Source organism: Thunnus albacares, chromosome 6 (assembly GCF_914725855.1).
Source record: "Thunnus albacares chromosome 6, fThuAlb1.1, whole genome shotgun sequence".
Classification (NCBI taxonomy): Eukaryota; Metazoa; Chordata; class Actinopteri; order Scombriformes; family Scombridae; genus Thunnus; species Thunnus albacares.
The window spans coordinates 10,832,118-10,852,503 of record NC_058111.1 but is presented as its reverse complement, the minus strand read 5'-3'; the positions used below and the strand labels follow the sequence as shown (position 1 = coordinate 10,852,503).

Here is a 20,386-nt window from a genome sequence, read left to right as displayed (position 1 = left end):
TTTTTATAGTGAGGTTGTGGGTGTGATTCGATAAACAAATTACCAAAAATAGGCAATTACACTAATAATACCTTAGTTGCATAAACTAACAACCAACGAATTGCAGATGTCTCCCACGCACATATTTTGAATAATATCATTTTCCATAACCTCCCGCATAGCAACAGCAGCCAAATCGATATTCATGAAGTGTCTGAGATGTAATTCATGTGTCTGTTCCACATGAACACCACAGGGACCTTTAAAAGAAAGATGAGAAAAAAGCTAACATGTAAATTTCACAGTTAATGTCTAGGCATGGCTTATGTTGGCCAATTAAGCTGTTCTTTTCAGCTCCATTACAACGCGGTGTCTTGGGGTTCATTTTTCCCTTACTGCGCCATTTAGGCCACACATGGGCAAACATTCACTGTGCTAGTTGGACGACAAAGAGGGCATTTGGAGTCTGCTACAGTATGTGTTTGTGTGTGCTGTTGTGTATGCATCTGTGTATGCATACAGGCATGTGTGTGCATGTGCTCATGTATAAACCCTGTGTGTTGAGGCCTGATTTGTGCATGAAACAGGAGAGCGTTAATGGCTTTTAAAGATCGGTGGAGTCAAATGAGCACGCTCATCAGTTAGCCAAACACCCCTTGGTGATCACTCAGTGTCGTTAGATTTCATTTCCTGTGGAACACGGAGATCTCGGTGGATCCAAGACAAATCCCTGCAATTATAGCCGCGCTTAAGATGATTCACTGCCTTCATATCTGTCTCACCGGGTGGTGGGTACTGTTGTGTATGGCATTATGGAGTTTAGACTAATACATCAACAATAATCGTTGAAAACATACAAACAACACAATAGATTTCTTAGAATTTTACTTCTCAGATATATATTCCCAGATACTCTCCCTTGTGAATGTCTTGTTAACATAGAAAGCAAAGAGAAACATATAGCAAACTGACTATACACCCTTCCTAACACACACACACACACTGAATCACAGAAAAACATGGGAGGCACCTGCATGTTCGTTAATAGCTTTGCCCTGGACAGTGTAGAGCATGAGGACCAGCAGCAAGAGGCACTGAGATAAGATTCTGCTTAGCATTTGAATAGGGTGTTCTGATTTCTATTCAGTTGGCCTATGGCCATGCTAGTGCTTAAGTGGTCTGGGCAAGTCTGTCTGGTCTCTACTGTGCCAACCAATGTGCAGGCTCATATCTGGCAATATGCAATGTCTGTCAGTGTCCCGGTCCGTCTGTCTGTCTGTCTGCCTTCCTGCCTTCCTGCCTTCCTGCCTGCTTGCCTGCCTGTCTGTCTGTCCGTTTGGCTGGATGAGTGTCTGGCTGGTTAATAATCAGCCAGGCTAGCTGCTAATCATCCTCCCAGCTGCAGAAGCAGGTGGCCACACATACCACAGCTCCCAGTCTCATTCACCATGTGATGTCATCTCCCTGCACCTGGTCACACTACATTACACATAACTGAGGTAGCCAGTTTTCCCCTCTATGAAATCACAAGTATTCTTCTGTCCCTGATGCTGAGAACCATTGATGTTTATATCTCAACAGAGTGGAGGAGGTGCCTCCTGCATTGCGCTGCTGGCTGGTAAACAAACATGAAGCCTCTGTGTCCCTTCTTTCACCTCAGCCAAGCCTGGGACTGATCCCAGTGCAGTCTAACAGGCAGAGGCAGCAGTTAGGACACACTCCACATCAAAATGAGAAGCCATTAACTCTGCAACACACAAGGTCACCTTCAACTAGACACAGCAGCCACCCAACTTCTTCTACTGATATGCCCAATGGATGCAGCGGTGCAGTCATGTAAAGGTCAGGCTGTAAAACGGAATGGAACCACAGCTGTCTTAGAAACCGCACTCTTAAACATTTGATCTTGTCTCCCTTTACTTTTGAAAGTGATCAAAATGCTTTGAGTATCACTTTCAAACAGCAGGAAAGGAAATGAGAGAGGGAGGCAGTGGAAAAGGGGGAAAGAGGAAAGAGAGCGATAGAGTGGAGGAGAGAGAGGGAGACAGCAGAGACAGGATGATCATATTTCAACTCTGGTGTGCAGCTGTTGAGGGCTCTGGTGGCTGATAGGTGTCCCTTACAGCAAATGTAATCCAAGCCAAACACAATATCTGTCTACGCCATCAAGAGATCACCAAGTCATAACACATCCGGACCCACTATAACTCTGCCGTGGCACAGGGCCAAGCCAAGCCTAATAACGGTTTAAGGGACTGCAGAAAAATCATGAATAATGAAATGAAAAATATTATCAATTAATAAACCAGCTCAAACCAATCAACAAGAAAAAATTAGTTATGACAAGGGATATCCAATGACATTTTTCTCAAAACTATAAGGCTGGCAAATGTGCATACTATGAACTCTCAACTTCATGGGGTCAGTTGGCATGTATTCCCCTCCTCCCTTTCCCTAGTTCCCTACTTCTTCTCCATCCACACAGTTTAGTTCAGAATCTAATGCTGTGTTTGCTCTGTTCCCAAAGGGCTTCTTTAAAGAGGAGCTGTCCTTAATATTTGCACAACTAAAACAGCCACAAAAACCATTTACCTAAAGCATTTGTGTGTGTGCTTGAGCACTTATGTGTAATTGTGCACAACAGCTTCCAACAAGACATATCCATCAGAGTGCCAGTGTGCAGTGTGACAGTCGTAACCCAAAATAAACAGGCTGAATTGTGGGTCTGGCTGAGTCCTGACCCTTTCACAAGATCAATCCCCAGCAGCATTGTGCACCTTGCAGTGTTGCGCAAAAGGCATGTATGCGTGTGAATGAATGTGTGTTTAAGGGTGTGTGTGTGAAAGTAACCGAGAAAATAATGGGCATTTGAACCAGGAACATCAGTGCAGAAATAACACACCATTCCACCAGAGGGTGAAACAATTCCAGCGACATTCGATTCAAACCCATATCAGCTAGCGCCTGAACTTCAGCCCTCAACACTGTCACGTCCTTCCCGGCTCCATATGATGGATTACCATCTCTGGCAGTCTCAGAGGGTCTCGAGGAGAGAGAGGTAGGTGGGTGGGGGAGGTCAGTCACTACAGGGACACATTCATCGGAGGGGAGCGATGGGTTAAGGAATTATGGTTTGACAGAGATCTGGGGTGGATAGGAGAGGGCAAAGGGTTCTTCAGGGGTCAGAGGATCCAATCCCGGCTGGACTCAATGGCAAACCACCCTCAGAACGCAGCGGTCTACAGGGATTTCACTCAGGGTCACATTTTTCGATTAATATTATTATCACTCACTTGTCCCTTCGCCCACTTGTCAGCAAATAGAGTGGTATCAGACTTATTCATCTAAATTCTGGTAACAATCTGCAACAATTTAAAATAGACTTAAGAGTTGGAAACCCAATGTGTAAGGTTATCTACACGTAGTCTATATAATAGATTAATAGACGATGATGAAATAGGGTATTTTGCGAACAATATTTTGAAGATCATCAAAAATAAATCTACTTGCTAAAAAGTGCAAGCTGCTCAGGGTTTGAATAAATTACAACAATAAATCAATATTAAAACAGAAATCAAAGTGCAACCCACCCATGAAAGCAGAAGCCTGTGAGGCAGTCTGTGTTTTAAAGTTGATCAATAATCAGCCTGCAGACAGATCAATAATTTACAGCTCGGTCTACATCTCAAACAGTCAGATGAGAGTAAAAACAGCAGCTAGTGAGGGGTAAGTTCATTTTATAGAACATGTTTGTCTGAAGGTGCTCACTTTTTACAACAAAGCTGCTTGTAGAATATAGGGACCCGGTATTAATGCAAAGATTTATTTTTTACTGACTACAGATTGAGCACCTAAGGTGTGAAGCATGGGTGATGAGACACGTGGGGGTGGAGGGGCAAGGAGGAGAGAGGAGGCAAAACACAGGCAGGCAGGAGAGACAAAGCAATAGACCTGCATTGTCAGAGTGGAGAGGCCATCAATAACAGTGTCACTATAAAGAGAGAAAGAGGGAGAGTGTGAAGGAGCGAGAGTAGGGTGTATAAAAGAAACACAACAAAACCCAGTGCGACGGGTGCTTCATCTTGCTGGGCACTAATGGGCGTGAGAAGCGGCTGGCTCAGCATTCTTTGCTTGACAGCTCACTCCTCTCCTGACGGGCTGTGGCATCCAAGAAGGAGCGCCACACACTTGTTTAATCCAGTTTATACACTCGAAGGTGACACAATGGTGGAAGTAGAGAGTTGGAGAGTGGGAGAAAGAGGGAGAGAAAAAGACTGATAAGGGGTTGAGAAAGATGGTCAAAGGTCATTCCAAACTTAGATGTTATTAAGTGCTCCATCTCTTTGCCACCTTCCTGCACCTCCCCAGCACACTTTCCATTTTGTCCTCAGCTCCTTCTGCACTATTCCATTATTCCTGTCATTCTTCAGCCATATTTCCCATCTCCGGCACTGCACTCGCTTCCTCTCCAGATAGAGAAGAAGGTAACATAGACAGTCCATTTCCCTTGGTGAAGTTGGGGAGGTCAGAGCTGGGACATAAGGCCCACTGAGGATAGCAAAAGTGCAGTCTCAGGACATATAATATGTGTGTGAACATGCTAGTTTGTGTGTGTGACAGTGAAAGGTCAGAACGCCGGTGGTGACTGCAGTGTACTCCTATGATTTATCTCCCTGTGAGAATTTAATTTCTAAATTTCTGTTCCATTTCTGAAGGACGGTCTCTTTCCAGGCATTACACAGCAGCTGCGTTGTGGCGGGAACTCCTCAATTACTGTGGCCATCTGTGGCTGATAAATGAGATAAGAGCAATCTGCATGCTACTGTATATTGCTGGAGCAAACTGTGTGTCTGTGCATGTGGATGTTCGTGTGTCTATGTGTTTGTGTGTGCGGACATCGTGTGTGAATCCCAATAGTTAACAACACCTCTTTACAGAAGTCAGCAAACTCCAGCTGCACAGACTCAGAGCTGACACATTTAATCAGGGTTTTTTTTCCTCTCACAGTTTATCGGAGAAAGATATTTCTCACACCCGTGCCTGCTCTCACCATCTCTCTTATCTCAGGATAACATTCCCACCTTTTCTGCATCTATACTTTTAGCTATTCCTCTGTCACGTCACTTTCTGCACCAAACCTGTTCAGCAAGACATATCAATAGTGCCGGGCAATGAAACAATAACGACAGTCATTGCAATTACTTTTTCTTGACAGCAAATTTTAATGAGCTGGATAATTTTCGGTAATGTATTGGGTAGAGTTACAGTGAATTAGCTTTTTTCAGGTGCCCAAAAAGCCAATCAAATTGAAGAGTAATGTTGGAGAATTCTATTATCGAGTCTTGGAAATACTATTTCTACACATTCCAACACATAAACAAACAGAGACACAGTTGTGTGCTGGAAGAGTAAAACATATTCAAAAACAAATTAGATTGTGCTCAGATTTTGAGACTGTGTTTTATTTCCTAACTGTAGCATGCATCATTAATGTGGTGTAATGGTTGCATTGTTGCTGCTTCCTTCATTACCCTTCATTATTTCTCAAGGACTTCGGCGAAGATTAAACCTCAGCCTACCGGGGTTTATACGCTCGTGAGGGCAGGTGTTTTGCTACACGTGTGTAAGAGTGTGTGTGTTTGTGTGCATGTCTGTTGTTTGTGTGCCCTTGTCACTCCATTTTCTCATTTCTGAAATGGAATAATGAGTCCAGATGAGCTTGTGAAAGGCTCGGCAGTGCAGCTCGGCCTGACTCCCCACCTGGCCTGCTCCTCCTGGCCTGTCCCTTTATTAGCTTCCCCTCATGCTGGACACAACAGGAACAGCTTGGTACCCTCCTCCTCTCTTCACCACTCACACCTCTCCCAACTCTATTTTCCTGCTAATTACCTTGTTGTACGAGCACCAAATGCTACCTAACGATTCACTTAATTGCAGAAGTGGTACATTAGATGATATCAAAGGACCTTTTTAAAAGTCATCGAATCCCATTCCAAGCACCATTTAGAACCAACCCAAGACATCTGTTTCATTTCGGTGTTATTTGCATTTTTAAAGGTTACAAACTGAACACAGTAGCAAAGGATACAAATTATTACCCCCTAATACCCCTTATATACGCCTAATACACATACAACCACATACACATCAGAGGGCCTGAGTCACACTTGACACTCAATTAAAAGTGCAACTGTTCACCCTACATGCTTGTATCTGGAGCACAACATACAAATGCTACCCATCCACCTGAAAAGATGGGGCTAATTAACATTTTCCTTAGGATTCTATCGCCCCAGGTGTGCCTTGTCACACTTACATATACACAGATATCCGCAGTGCCAGCAATTTATTCAGCAGTGGCTGCAGCTAGCATTTCTGACACAGGCTTCACAATGATTTATGAACCTGCTCATTGACCTAGTTTATTCTGAAAAGAGGAAAGGGGGCACATCCCCTCTTATATGCGGCATATCCATCTCATGGAGCTGGCCCTGCAGTCAGTTTTGGAGAGCATGGGAGGAGGAGTGAGATTACAAAGCAGACTGCTCAGATAGCCTCTAGGCAACACGTTTCCAAGTTCTCCTATCTTCTGAAGTGCAGAAAGGTGAACAACAGCTATAATGAAATCTCTTCCCAAATCCAGGAAAGTGATGTCTAAGCATTATCCTCACACTCTGCACATGCACCGCAGACTTAGATAACACAAGGCAGTTCATGCCCCTGCCCATCCATTTGTGAACAATGTGTGTTCAACATCTAACACTTAAAGGAAACATGGTTGGAAGGCTAAGCACAGCAAAGGCATAGTCGCCCCAATCTGGCTCTTATTAATAATGCAAAGGCACGTCTCAGAGGCCTCTTCCCCCTCTTCCTCTTTACTCCACCTTTCCTCCTCTAACAGAGAGAGTGGTGAGTGCTGCCCAGCTTGATGTCCAGCATGCAGTAGCGCAACTCTGCTCAGTGGACACTGAGTTCAATCTGTTTCAGAGCTGCAATTCAATTATCTCACCAGGGTCCTGCTCAGCCACTCGTGAACAGAAGGGGGGCAAAGATGTGTTCAATACAAGGGAGGGAGAGAGGGAGGTAGAAGACGAGGGGGGTGGGGGGGTGAGGGGGGGGGGTGGGGGGGCAAGACATATCATAAACACGAAACCAGTTCAACATGGATATATATTTAAATGCTGCTTTTTCTTGTGTGATTAGCTTTGGCTTAACAATCACTAGACGGATGTCAGGGCCTGATAAGGCTAATCACTACAGTAAGCCAATGCAGAGGATTTAGAACCCTACCCCCTTCAGCCCTCCCCAGCCCCCCTGAAGACCTGGCTGAAAGAGAAAACTGAGAAAGTCCAGGGCCCAAAACAAACCAGGCATGGGCCCTCCCTCCTCTTTGGGATTGAGAATATGAACATTTGGTCTATTCACTACATTTAAAAGACAGACTAATATTATCATACATTCAAGAGAGAGGCAGCAAGAGAGACTGTGCACTCACATTAACAATAACACTATGACAAAACAACGAGGGAGCTGTGTCAAATGAGTGCAGTGCCATTTATGAATATTTTGGTGCCCTTAGCCACATACTTAATTGGTTCAGGTACCGATCCTGCAGATCAGCTTCGGGACATCTCTGCTCAATATCCTTTGGACTAGGTGTCGTTAAAATTTTAATAAATCATTTATGTGTTAATATTATACTCTTCTTCTAGATTTTAGTCTCCTTTCCCCCTTATCTCCTCTATAATCTACACAGTGCCTCTGAGGGCTGTTCACAATTGAATAATTTATATCAACAATATTCTAGTTTAATTAAACGTGGTCGCACTGTCCCACCACCATCAAATAATGTAGTAACTGCCCCTGCTGGACTAAACTTGACTCACCAGTACAACCACCTCTCACACCCACACTCCACCTGTCAGACCAATACTGGCATTCTCAAACTGTGAGCGTCTCATGTGAGCAAAACGGTCACTACAGGATTATCTACAAATGGAATTGACACATCAGACATCATCATCAACTAGTTTTGTCTCTGGAGGAGTGCCTGAATCTCTCTATCTCAAATCCAGTATCACTGGTAATACCCCTCATATGTGTGTTCTTATTTCTTCACCATGCTAGCTCTTCCTCATCCCCTCGTCTCCTAGCCTCATGACCTCTCACCTTTAAGCACACCTCTCACCTCACTACCTTTAAGCCATTCAACCAGTCAATGCTCTATTCAACTCCCTCTGCTGCTCAACCGATAAGGAGGGAGAGGGAGAGGGTATTGAAAAGAAAGGCCAAGAAACGGTGTGAGAAGGGAAAAATAAAATAATCTAGAGACTTCATCAATTTTTCATGAATTTTCATTTAGACTAGAGGAGCCCTCTTACAGCAATCGATAGATCAAGCTGCTGTCACGCAGTTAGCACCTGGGGGCTGCTGGAAAACCCTTGGGAAGGCAGGGGACTGGATCAGAGGCAGAGACCAACCCCCTCCTCTCTAACACATAAAGTCCATTTCCCAAGGATCACAAACCAACTACCCTTTCTGACTTAGAAATCCAGTTACAGGTCCTTTTCATCAGGTGAAAGATATCAGAGAGCATTATTAGCAAGAGGTTTGGTTGGTTAATGTTTTATGTAAATACTAAGGAGAATGAGAGCTGATACAGCATTAGATAGTGTCAATCACAACTAACACACTAAATCACATTAAAAGAAGTGAAGCATCAAAAACTGTCAGTTTAGCTACCACTAATAATCCTTATAATGGGATTACGCCTCATGAACATAGCCCTTGTTTGAAACACAGGGCGATAGTTCCACCAGTTAAAACAACATAAAGCCTTAGAAACTTTCTGCTCCACCCTATGGCAGTTTGGGGTCCCTGGGAGCCGCTCTATAGGAAGCCCAGTCTGAGTCTGCTGGGGGGGAGCTCATCTTCAAAGGTAATTTGATCCACAGCTCAGGTTTTGCCTGTCAGTGTTCACCAACACAGTCCAGGCAGCCTGTGTCAAATGTCCATCAGGACTTTGATCTGTGCCTGTCGCTCTACCCCCACCCGCCTAAGAGAGACCATGTCTACCATGAAAACATGTCCCTCTCATGACGTTTGACAGTAGCTTTATGTCCAACTCCATGGTCTGCCGACAACTTCAATAAGACTCCCTTGAGCTAAGAATACACCAAATGAATCTCAAGTCCTTGATCTCTACAGCTCATTATCCCACCAAACAATATCACAAATGTGAGAATTCAGCGGAGTTTAAATGTCCCATTCAGACATACAGGAAATTATTAGTGTTTGCAAATAGAGAACACTAAAAGCAAAATCATCTCTAAAAGTGGTGTTATTACAGTTGCTTCAAAGTGATCATTGATTTGTTTACTGCTATTCCCGTTAGTACAGAGAATGTAATTTTGCATTTTGTATAAATCAAATATAAAAAAAGATTGTGTAATGATGACAGGAAATTATCAAATCTGATCTTTCATTTATCCTCAGCAGAATGCAAATCCAGTCTTTACATCAACTGGAAGCAGCGAGATCAAGACTTTTCATCCACCAGCCAAATTACTTATTCGCAAAATGATTTCAGCAACACAGGAAAGAGGGGAAATTAAGAAAAAAAGGAGACAGTTTTGACTCACATGCTACTTCCAAAGATGCGTTGCGGCTGACAGCTTCTCCCAGGTAGTTGCGGGCCACGCAGACATAGGCTCCCTCATCCGGTTTGCTCCGTCGTCCATGAACGATGCGCAAGAAGAAAAGCGAGCCGCTGGGCAGCAGCATGCGGTGAGAACGTGAGTCATCTTTGTCCGTTTCCACTCGCTCTCCATCCTTGTACCACTCTACTGTCGGGGTTGGCCGCCCCTCTGCTTTACAGTTGAGAGTGGCGGGCTCCCCTTTGGATACAATCAGGTCAGAGGGGTGCTCCACAATCCGGGGTGGGGAGTCCTCCTGGCGCAGACGGGATCCTGGAAGAAAAAGAAGAGATGCAATTAAGTGTCAGTTCAATATTCTAATATACAAGACCTTCTCGAGTCAAACAAACAGGTACGCTATCTGGAAAATAGGGGTTGAATTAATAAACATAACTAATTGTTACATAAACCATCCAACTTGGTATGACCTCGGGATCTCACAGGAGGAGCTACAGGATGTGGCTCAGGTGTTAATTTCATCACTGAAAAGTATGACTAAAAATATTTGCTGGCAACCTTTTTTGCCATGAACTTTACTAAATAAAATATAGTAGACTAATAATTATGTAATACAATAACTCAATAAAAAGCTTTTATGGAAAATACTGACAAAAATGGAAATTAGACAATGAAAATGCAGCAACAAAAAAGCTGTAAAAAACTGCAGAAACAGCCAGCACTCCACTAAAACATGACAAATTATCTACATTTTCATCAGAAGACTACAATTAATGTGAACCTTTTCCTTAGCTTGCTTCCACTGCTGCCCTGACCTGGAAAAGCGGCAGAAAATGGATGGATGACTGTAGCTAATAGTTTGTCTTGGGTTAGAAGCATGTAAAAAACATATACTGAACCCTTTAATCACCATTTCAGGCCAGTCAAAAAGCAGCCATCTGCTCTTCCCCACCCTATAAGCAAGGGCTTGTGGGTAATTGGACCCATGGGTAACCACTGAATGGAGGCGTACAGACAGCTTACATCTGAACTATACACACACAAATTATATATTTGGCTTTCAGTGGGGCGCAAACAAGTAAAACTGTTGAGTCCACTGTCGAAGAAATACACATGTGATGTGAATATTTATGCTGGGGTCCAGACTCATGTCAAATGCTAATCCCTTGTGGCTGAAAACCTTGGCCCACTCCTTTTTATTAGCAGTTGGTGAGCTCTGGGAGTCTGGCAGCTAAGATAATGCTCCCCAAGTCAGAGTGCTATGTGTGTATGTCACCAGGTCTTAACCATGGAGATAAGATGCTGTAGGCCACACATACGCATTTACATCACAGGGGCCCTGGGAACCAGGCAACAATCAAACAGTTTGATCCTGCATCAAACAATCAAAGCCAGTAAAGGGAATGGGGAAATGAAACTTTTTCCAACAGCCATATCCTCTTTCTTTAGAACCACATTCAGTGCGCCATCAATAACTGATTCAGTTGGCAGCCAAATGTTAACCAGTCAGTGTTGTATTAAGTCGAGTGCTGGGCTCTTTGTCTTAAAATTAGTTGTTGCAGGTGTGCATGTGATTGAGCCTGCGTTGACGACTGTGCCCTTCCCCGGGGCAGTGCAGTGGGATGAGGCCTGCTGTACAGACAAGCAGTGTACCACATAGTTCTTTGTGCCTATGTAAGGGCTAATTTCAGCGTGGGATGAAGGCAAAACAGTGGTGGTTCCAGCTCTTTGTTTGGCCGGGTATGCACATGTTCCACTACCCCTTACATTTAAATCTCCCAGGGGAAGCCGGGACAAGCTGTACCCCAGTCTTTCCTGCCCAAGAGTCTGCGGGCAAAAGGACAGGCACAGGTAGAAATCCATACATCAGCACAAAATACACTCCAAAGACTCTGAGTGTAGTCATTGTGTGTGTGCACATGCATGTTTTCACTGTGTGGAAATCTACACTAGTCCACCATTTGTCTTAACAGGGATCAGGCATCAGATAGTGGCATATTGGCCCCTGAACAGAAGGTAGTCTGTTCTCTCTTCTTCCTAATTTGGGCTAATTCCCTCCATTTCCCTGTCATTGATTAGTGATCAGGCCTAGTGTCTTGCTCTAAGTGGGGCCACAGACAGGGGTATGCAGTAGAGGGGGTGGTGATATCCCGCTCCCAGAGTGCATGATCTAATCTCATTGGTATTATGTGGAAAACTGAAGATGTACTATCGGTGGTAGAACAAAAACCTACAATATGCTAATGGCACTTTTATCCAATCTCTTTCACCAGCGGTAGGTAACAGTAGCCAACCTAGCCAGCAGCCAGTTTCCCTGTCAGAGCAGGGGCAGAGGGGCAAGTTTGTATTCTGGCAGTAAGTGACTTAATAAATGAAGCAGTAATTAACACCGTGACATTGATAAATGGAGGGCAAGATAAAGGACGGACATGGAGACCCCCATCTCCCTCAGATGGAGTGTCAAATGCACATTTATTCTTATCTCATTGGAGCATCTGCTTCCACCATAATCCACGGGCCCTGCGGTGTCTTTCCACTAAGACCAATGTGCATGCACAGCACTAAACTGCGGCGACTCCATTCGATTTATATCAGTCTAATTTCTTTAAATCCAATTTGTATTCCAATCTACTGCCTTCTAATCACTTAAACCTTGAGTCTCCATCTGCTCTCCTCTTTCCTGTGGAAATGAACACAGCAGATGCCTCTACAATTGTCCTTTCACTGCCAGAAAAAGCTGAGCCGGGTGCACACGGGGCCAGACGTGACTGGTCAGTGTCCTTCCTGAGTGCAGGTTGTCAGGTGTAGAGGTAGGAAAGGTTAAAAGCACATCCATATGCCATTTAATATGTTTAAAAAGAGGCACATTAATCTTAATCCTGAATAACCTTAACATGTAAACCTTGACTGTTGTTCAGAAAACTTCCCTTTCATAAGCAAAAACCAAAATGTTTGTACCAGCATGTGTGTGGGTGTGTTTTACTCTGCCATCATGTGGCTCCCCAGTCCCGGTGATGCCCCTAAATGTTCGCTGTCCATGAAGATCAAATAAAAAAACTAATTCATACCCCCACCGCCCAGCCATCAGACCAAACTCCTCACAGAAGTGAGAGTCAATTTCCAGCTTCCTATTGGGCCCCCTTTCTCACTCTCTTTACGGTAAATGGGCTTTCTGTTGCCCTTTTAATGCGATCATTGGTGCTGTGCAATCAAGTGCTCTCTGAGCTGAGGCGAGTGCACTTCACTGGGTCTCAGGGCACACGCTCCAATCAAAATGCTGTGTTTCCCCCTGTCTGCAATAACACCACCATTACTTTTCACCACTGCTGTGCAGTCATCCACTCCTGGAGGAAAGCAGGAACCATAGAACAAACAAACAAGCACACAGACAGGGAATGAAATCAGAAAGGGATTACTGAACCAGAAGCTGATTCTTTCCTTCCTTTTCTTTCAGTCTAGTTTGGCTTCACTGAAAAATGCTGCTGTCTAAGAAATATGCAGTATTCCTACTGTATGGTGTTTTTCATTCTTAATTCCAAGCAATATTTTTTTATTATTATTCTATTTTTTTAAAAAGATTTTATTATAATATATAGACTACCAAGAGGTTGTGATAGATCTGTCTGTATTACTTGTTTTTATGTTGTTTGTCTGAAACTTTATGTTGCTGCCTGTCTTAGCCAAGACACTCTTACAAGAGAGATTTTTAATCTCAAGAGAGGTTTTCCTGGCAAAATAATGGTAAAAAAATAAAGAAATAAATAATTCATGTTTGTGAAATATAAGCAAATCAATGTAAAGGTTTTACATGGCTTCCATGATACAACGGTCAAAATCCATGATAAAAATACTACTTTTCCTATGTAACAGCTTATCCTCACTCACCCTATTCCACTGACCACACACATAGAAGTGGTCTTTTCTATTATCTTTGTCACATATTTATTCATGTGTGCAACAGAAGGTCAGGCCTTTGATGATGTTTTTGTAATTATTTTCATTAGCTCCCAGGAGAAATTCTAGCCCACCAACCAAATCAATACCCTCACCAGTCTCAGCCAGAGCATAAAAGGAAGGGCTCCCCAAAGAGATATTAGTTATTCTGCCAACAGACATGTGCTCTGATCACAGGTAACCAATGGCAACCTCGGACCAAGGAAAAAAGTTTCAGTCACTGAGGCCAAGACGCAGTAGCCCTGTACTGTGGATACTGAAATGGCAGGGGTATTTCAGGCAGAAAGTGCTAAAACCCACCAAGCTGAGTGAATATAAAATTGTAGTTAAAAAAAAAGAAAACTTCAAAGAAATTTCAGAAGAAATGAATTATGCAGTAGATCCACGTTGTCCATTCTGAAATATATTCTCCCTCTGCTTCCCATTTCTGCTGGCTCTCTCCACTTCTCCTCAACCTCCCACTCCATCTTCTTCTCTCTATATATCTCTGCCTCTCCCTCCCAATCTCTCTCTGTTTCCCTCACTTGATCCCTGTCCTGTTACATCCTACCCTCGCTGTGAGGGTGACGGAGTCATATCCGTCATGTCATCAGAAGGGAAATGTGAGAGCGAGGCAGGGGGAAACTGGGGGTGGCGACAGACTGATGTTACTGGCCGTCCACGCCTCTGCACTGGCCTGCCGTGACACTTGCAAGCAGCTCATTCTGCACCCCAGATTCATCTTCTTTACAGCGGGCTGTCAGTAGCGTCACAGCACATGAGCCCCAGTATACCCCAATACCAGACACACAACTCATCTTGGTGAGGTGTCACTAGAGACAACCTGCTTATCTGCTGGAGTCCATCCCAGCCTACAGCCAGCCACCAGATATACAGCAAAATCCTCACAGTGAGGACACGGAAAGAGAAATGAAGGGTGTTCACAGGTGCAGAGCAGATTCTTCCTCTTCATCTTCTGTTGCAAGAAAGGGAGGGAGTTCAAGCTAGTTAGCTAGCAAGCTCACATGATGGGCTCTGTTCCACCTCAGTGCTCTGCATACTGCCCCCCCTCCCTTCTTCTGCTAAGATCTATACTCTGAAAGCAAACACAAGGGTAATTCTAGGAGCTGCTCTCAACCTCTCACTGCATCCATGCTTGCCTCCAACAAATATCAGATAGAATTCCACTCTGAGAGTGTATTTCGGGTAGTGGTGTGGTGGGGTCGTATTGACTCTGCATCTGTGTATTTGCCCTCTCTACCTCATGCAGTTGGAATATATAAATAGATAACTGTGGGAAACAGAGTATCTGATTTTGCTGCAAAGGGCTATTTCACATAGCAAGCAGTTTCCCTCTTATTTTTTTTAACTCTCATTCTCATTCTTGATTCTACAATCAGTTGATGAACAGCAAGCTGATGTTATCTCTTTCTCAGCAGATGGCCTGTCAGAGAAGAGCTGAGATTGCTGACCTGAAACAAGAGACTCAACTAGAAAAAGAGGAAGACATGTGTACGGTTTAGATCTCTTTATAGCAAAGTGCAAGTGTGTTGATGAGGGTGATGCTTGCTCTCAACCTATCAGCTGATTAGTGTAAGGAGTACAGCACCAGCTCTGTGGGACTGTCAGGCCACTGGTAGGAACACTAAACTGTGTGATGCAGATTAAATGATTTCCAATGCCAGGGCAACTCAAGCGTGTAGCTCGCTGTACCACCCCACGTTCTTTAGCCTTCTCCCTTTTCCTGCAGATCCTTCTGACTAGCCAGTGCTCAGCCATTTGCTTTCCCGCCTCTGCTTTTGCAGTAGTCTTGATATCAAATATGTGCGCTTGCGTGCGGAAAATCAACGATTCAAATCCCAGAACGTAGTAAAAACTAGTAAATTTGAGAAGTACAATTGGATGATTATTGCTACTACTATGGAGGAGCCCTTGAGTTATGTATAGTAATGTCCGCTTGCTCTAGTCTGGCAATGGTTATCAGTGGAAAACTATGAGAGTAACATTTTCTTTGGTCATTTTAATCTCTGTAAATGTGCTATGAAGTCAGATACTGTAAGCGAGCAGCAGTGTTTATGTTTAAGCTCTCAGGATACATGCCTGTGTGTGTGTATGGTGTGCATGTGAATGTAGACACAGCTGGGCTCAAAAATCACATCACCAATTCCCTACTTTCAACCATTGGCTACTCTAAAGAGTTCCTATGGAGAGGAGTGCAATGAAATGAATGGCATCAATTGATTCTCCCTCAAGCACTGTAATCTCTTTACCTGCATTGCTGAGCTGCCCCTGCAGATTGAATAGGGAGAAATAAATATGTGCTTTATTGCTTTAGAAATGAAGGCGAACGGGAGGGAAGGGTGGAAGAGATGCCTTCAGGTGTCCATGACACACTCTGTTGAGTGAGAGATGAGTGGATAATTGGAGGTGTGCCGTGGGTCCTGACCTGTAGTGAACACATTGTAGTATCCCTGCATGTCAATGAGGGTAGTCACCACCTGCAGCCACTTAGTGGTCCTCAGCCCCACATGTGAACATGAGGAATAAGAGCTGTAACCACACACCATCCAAGTGATGGATTCAAGGAGCAGAGTGAGGTAATCAAATGACCCTTATAGCCCATAGTTTGTATTTTTTTAAGGTGCAGCATAGCAAGTCAAGATGAGATTTATTAAATTTCTATTCCATGGGACACTTCATCTGGTCTGGCTTAGGGCTACAGGGTCAGGGGTGTTAGCAGTAAGTGGATGAAGGACTCATTCAATTTACCCTGGCCCATATAGTATACCCATGCTAACAAAAAAACAATGGGCTTGGACGGTTATCAATAGCGTTCACAAACATACACACACATATACCCACTACATTTAATATTTCTACCACTGGCTGGGTGTTACCGGGCCTCTAAATGACAAATGTCTGTGAGCAGCTCCCCAGAAAAAAACATCACCATCCTGGAAACTGGAGAGTTCAAACGTTCAAGGATGCGATTAAGGCTTTCTTTCCTATCCGCTGCAATGGTTGTGACACTTGGCTTGTGCCACATTCCACACTGAGACTTCAACCACAAAGCTAGTCTCACCACGGGGTCATTATATACAGTAAATCAACTCACCCCTTTACAGAGCAGTGTGGTGCCTTGTTTTTGCAGCAGGGAAACAACAAGTACAGATTCCCACAGAAGTGACATATGAACCTTAATACTCAAATTACTATGTATGTATTAATGTAATCATCTTCCATAATTTCTTATAATGACAGTACTGTTAAATCAGGCTGTCTGATGAAATTGTCTTTTAGCAACTGAACAACAGCATATGACATTATATATATTAGCACATAGACTGCTTTAGACTGCTTATACAACAAGGCTATTTAGAAATACACTGCCAGGGAACATGCCATCTTATTACCAAATAAGGACTAATAAATGCAGCCAAGAGACACCAAGAATAATGACAGCACATTATTCAAAATATATCCAAGCCAAATATTAGTACACAGTATTTGCAATTTGTAGAGGGCATTAGTTATATCAACACATAAATACTCATATATTAAGCCAGGGAGCCAGTTATGGAAGTTGACATGCCCTTACTGACACGCAGGGAGATTTCAGTCTGTTCACAAGAGGTCAGGACCCACAGAGGATCTCCAAGTTACTATAGTTTCCAAGCTGGTTTGGTAAGTGATAGTGTATAGTTTTGAGTCTCTACTTCAGTTGAGTTAGATTCCCTAGTTCGTTACAGGGAAGAAAAGGTACCAAGCTGTCATGGTTGGCTGATACATAGACCAGCTGGGGATGGAGACGGTGGAACGAGACACTTATTCACTGGCTCCACCACTCTGAGTGGCATTACAGCTGCGCTGGACTACTGCTGCGTGTGACGGATGTGTACTTTAGTGTCGTGCTCTGGTTGTCCATCTTCACACATCTCACACTGAGAGACAGCTCATGCATTTTTATCACAAGGCCTGACCTCATCATCAATACACTGGTGAGACACTCAGCTCAGGTACACTGTGTTGAGTGAGAGATGTCACACAGACTCTTGACAATGAAGAACAATAAGATACTTTACTGAAGAAGTGCTGAAATGAACCGATGTTGACTAGAAATGTACTATAGACAGGTATGTTTCTTAAACAGCAATGTGTATACTTTGAATGCTTTCTGCATTCAGCTCATTTGCATTTTATTTAGTGTCTCATTACTGGTTCCTTTTGCAAAGAGCTTTGTTTAACCACAGTGTCTTCATGTATGCATGGCTGCCAGCATGCATTTGCCTGCATCTGTGTGTATGTGTGTATGTGTGTGGGCTTGCACCCATGAGCATGTATAGTCATATATAGTTGCATGTACTTCTGCGAGTCATTCAACCTTGACATCCTATCCTTCTATCTGAACATTGCTGCGAGACAGCCAACCACAGGGCAGCGTGAGGGCAATGGTATACCGAGTAATTAGTCGCTCCCCAACACACGATGTTTCACTGCGGCATACAACATAAAAACACTGATAAGGAGCACACGCTGTGTCTTCCAGCAAGTTTACAGCATTACAAGCCTGTGTTGTATACGCCATCCTGACTTCCTGTCTGCATTTTGGCACGCTTTTAAGATAATCAAATTTTATGGAGATAAGAATGCTCGTCACATCCACACTACTGTTCTACATACAGGGAGTTTTGTTTGTAACCGCTGGCTGGGTATTTGCCATTGATCAATAACGGTTTATTCAATATCATCTAATCATCAGGGTAGGGATTATATAACTGTAATCAGATCAACATTTTCTGTCTGTCAGCCTGCCTAAAAGTCTTAATCAGCAACAGAGCAAGGATTAGATCTGTGTCATGGGGCCCAGAGGGGTAAGCACAGGTGTGTATTCTATAAGTACAGGTGTGTGAGACAGGTGAAAGCCCTGACCGCGTGCTTTAGTCAGCATGCTCAATAAATCATATCACTCCTCCCCCTATCCCTACCTCCATACACACTCTCCCACTATACTGGCATCACAGGTGTACAACAACTCCCTCAGTGTTTGAATTCCACCCTCATGGATGCTTCTAATGACAGATAGTTGTACAAAGATAGCCTGTGTGTGTACGTGACGAACAGAAAGAGGGAGATGAGGCTGGGGAAGTTTGGTAATATATTTTACTGCCGCCTACCTCTTAGCATTAAACCTCAGTCTCTTCCTGCTGTAATCTTTCATTCTCTTTTTGTCTTCGTTTCTCTAGGCAAAAGCATCAAGGCATTAGGCCTTTTTCTGCTCTGTAAATGTCAGTGGTATGCTTGGCTGAGGCTTAATAAAGCAGAGGTAAAACAAGGAAAATTGGTATTACCCCCCCCCCACCCCTCCACCCACCTCCCTCACCACGCATGCACACGGACACACACACATTATGGGGCGTGGAGGGTCACGGAGGACGGGACGCACGTACATTCGCTTGTGTGATTAATTACTAAAAGTCCCACGTGTGTATGTGTGTGATTGGTACAACCTAGCCATTCAGATGCACATGTATGTTTTCATCATATTTGTCTGGTTAGAGTTTTCCATTATGCTACATGCAGAAGAGGACAATTATCAACATCTCCCTCAAGGTAAGTCGACTAACTTGTTTTTTTCTTTTTAATTGATTCAGGTAGCATACTGTTAGATAAGAGATTATTTAAAGGCTAAGCATAATTTCAACTCAAATTCCTACAGGTAAAAACTGTGTAAATTCTGGATAAAATCCAATTAAAAAGCCTGTAAGCTTTTAACAAGTCCTGTTTGAAATGCTACTGGATGAAAAATCTTAAACTGAGTCATCAGCTTGAAACTGGTTTCAAAGGGACAACTTATTGTCACTGCATTTAATAAACATGACCTCACAGAAATAACTGTTTATTGAAATACAGAACTCTGCTGATTGAAACACAAAGTTAACACTTTTATCAAACTCCAAAATGGATCCCCGATGTTGTCGTAAATTAATTTATGCAAATATATGTTAGCATAGGGCACCAGGGACATGCAGATAATATTGCAGTTCTCATGACGTACACACACGCCTGTTCGTTAGGAGACACACGTGCACAGAAACGTGCGTCTGAGTGGCTGAGTTGTACTAATCGCACACAGACACACATACATACACACTTGTGTAAATAATAGTAAATAATCACATGAGCGTATATGCACGTCTTATCCTCCATGAGGTGATGTGTGGAGTGATGGCTGCTGAAACGTGAGCCACAGAGTAGCCAGACTCGGCTTTTAAAATATCAGAAGAGTAGACAGGCCCCCGTCACTGGTCAAGTAACACCTAGCACTCACACACACACACACACACACACATACACACACACACATACACAAGGACCTGTGTACGTTGATTTTCATTGTATGAGAGCTAACCTCATTCTACTTCTTTGTTCCTGTTCCCTGTTCATTCACTTCCTCTTATGATCACCACCTTTAAGTCTCACTGTATTTACCCTCCACTCATTTTTGATGTTAATCAGAGAATAAACAGTAGCGCTCTTTGATGTAGAGGAAAGCGGCTTCCTTGACAGTGATGATACCGTGGGAGACAGTGGAGAGGAACTTCCTGTAGATGGCAGATGAAGGTTCATCATTACAGCAGCCCCATTCCAGCAAATGAACCGCAATTACAATAACGCTGCCTAAACGCTGCCAACTCGAGCAGAACAATCACATTTGGGGCGAGACATTGCAATGGCTCTTACACAATGACCTCAGCCTGCCTCATCATTCACCTAGACTATTTTAATCTGGGCTTACTTTCCATTATAGGGCAGTACTTTAG

General features: G+C 43.5%; 1 protein-coding gene across 11 annotated transcripts in view; it reads right to left on the bottom strand.

The window, feature by feature from the left end:
• The window catches only part of robo2 (roundabout, axon guidance receptor, homolog 2 (Drosophila)), a 343,248-nt gene that overhangs the window by 139,405 nt on the left and 183,457 nt on the right, over positions 1-20,386 (bottom strand). For all 11 annotated transcript variants that reach the window (XM_044355122.1, XM_044355121.1, XM_044355131.1 and 8 more), the window contains one exon: positions 9,621-9,947. In XM_044355122.1, the coding sequence (XP_044211057.1) occupies positions 9,621-9,947 (327 nt within the window). The remainder of the gene's footprint in view (positions 1-9,620; positions 9,948-20,386) is intronic.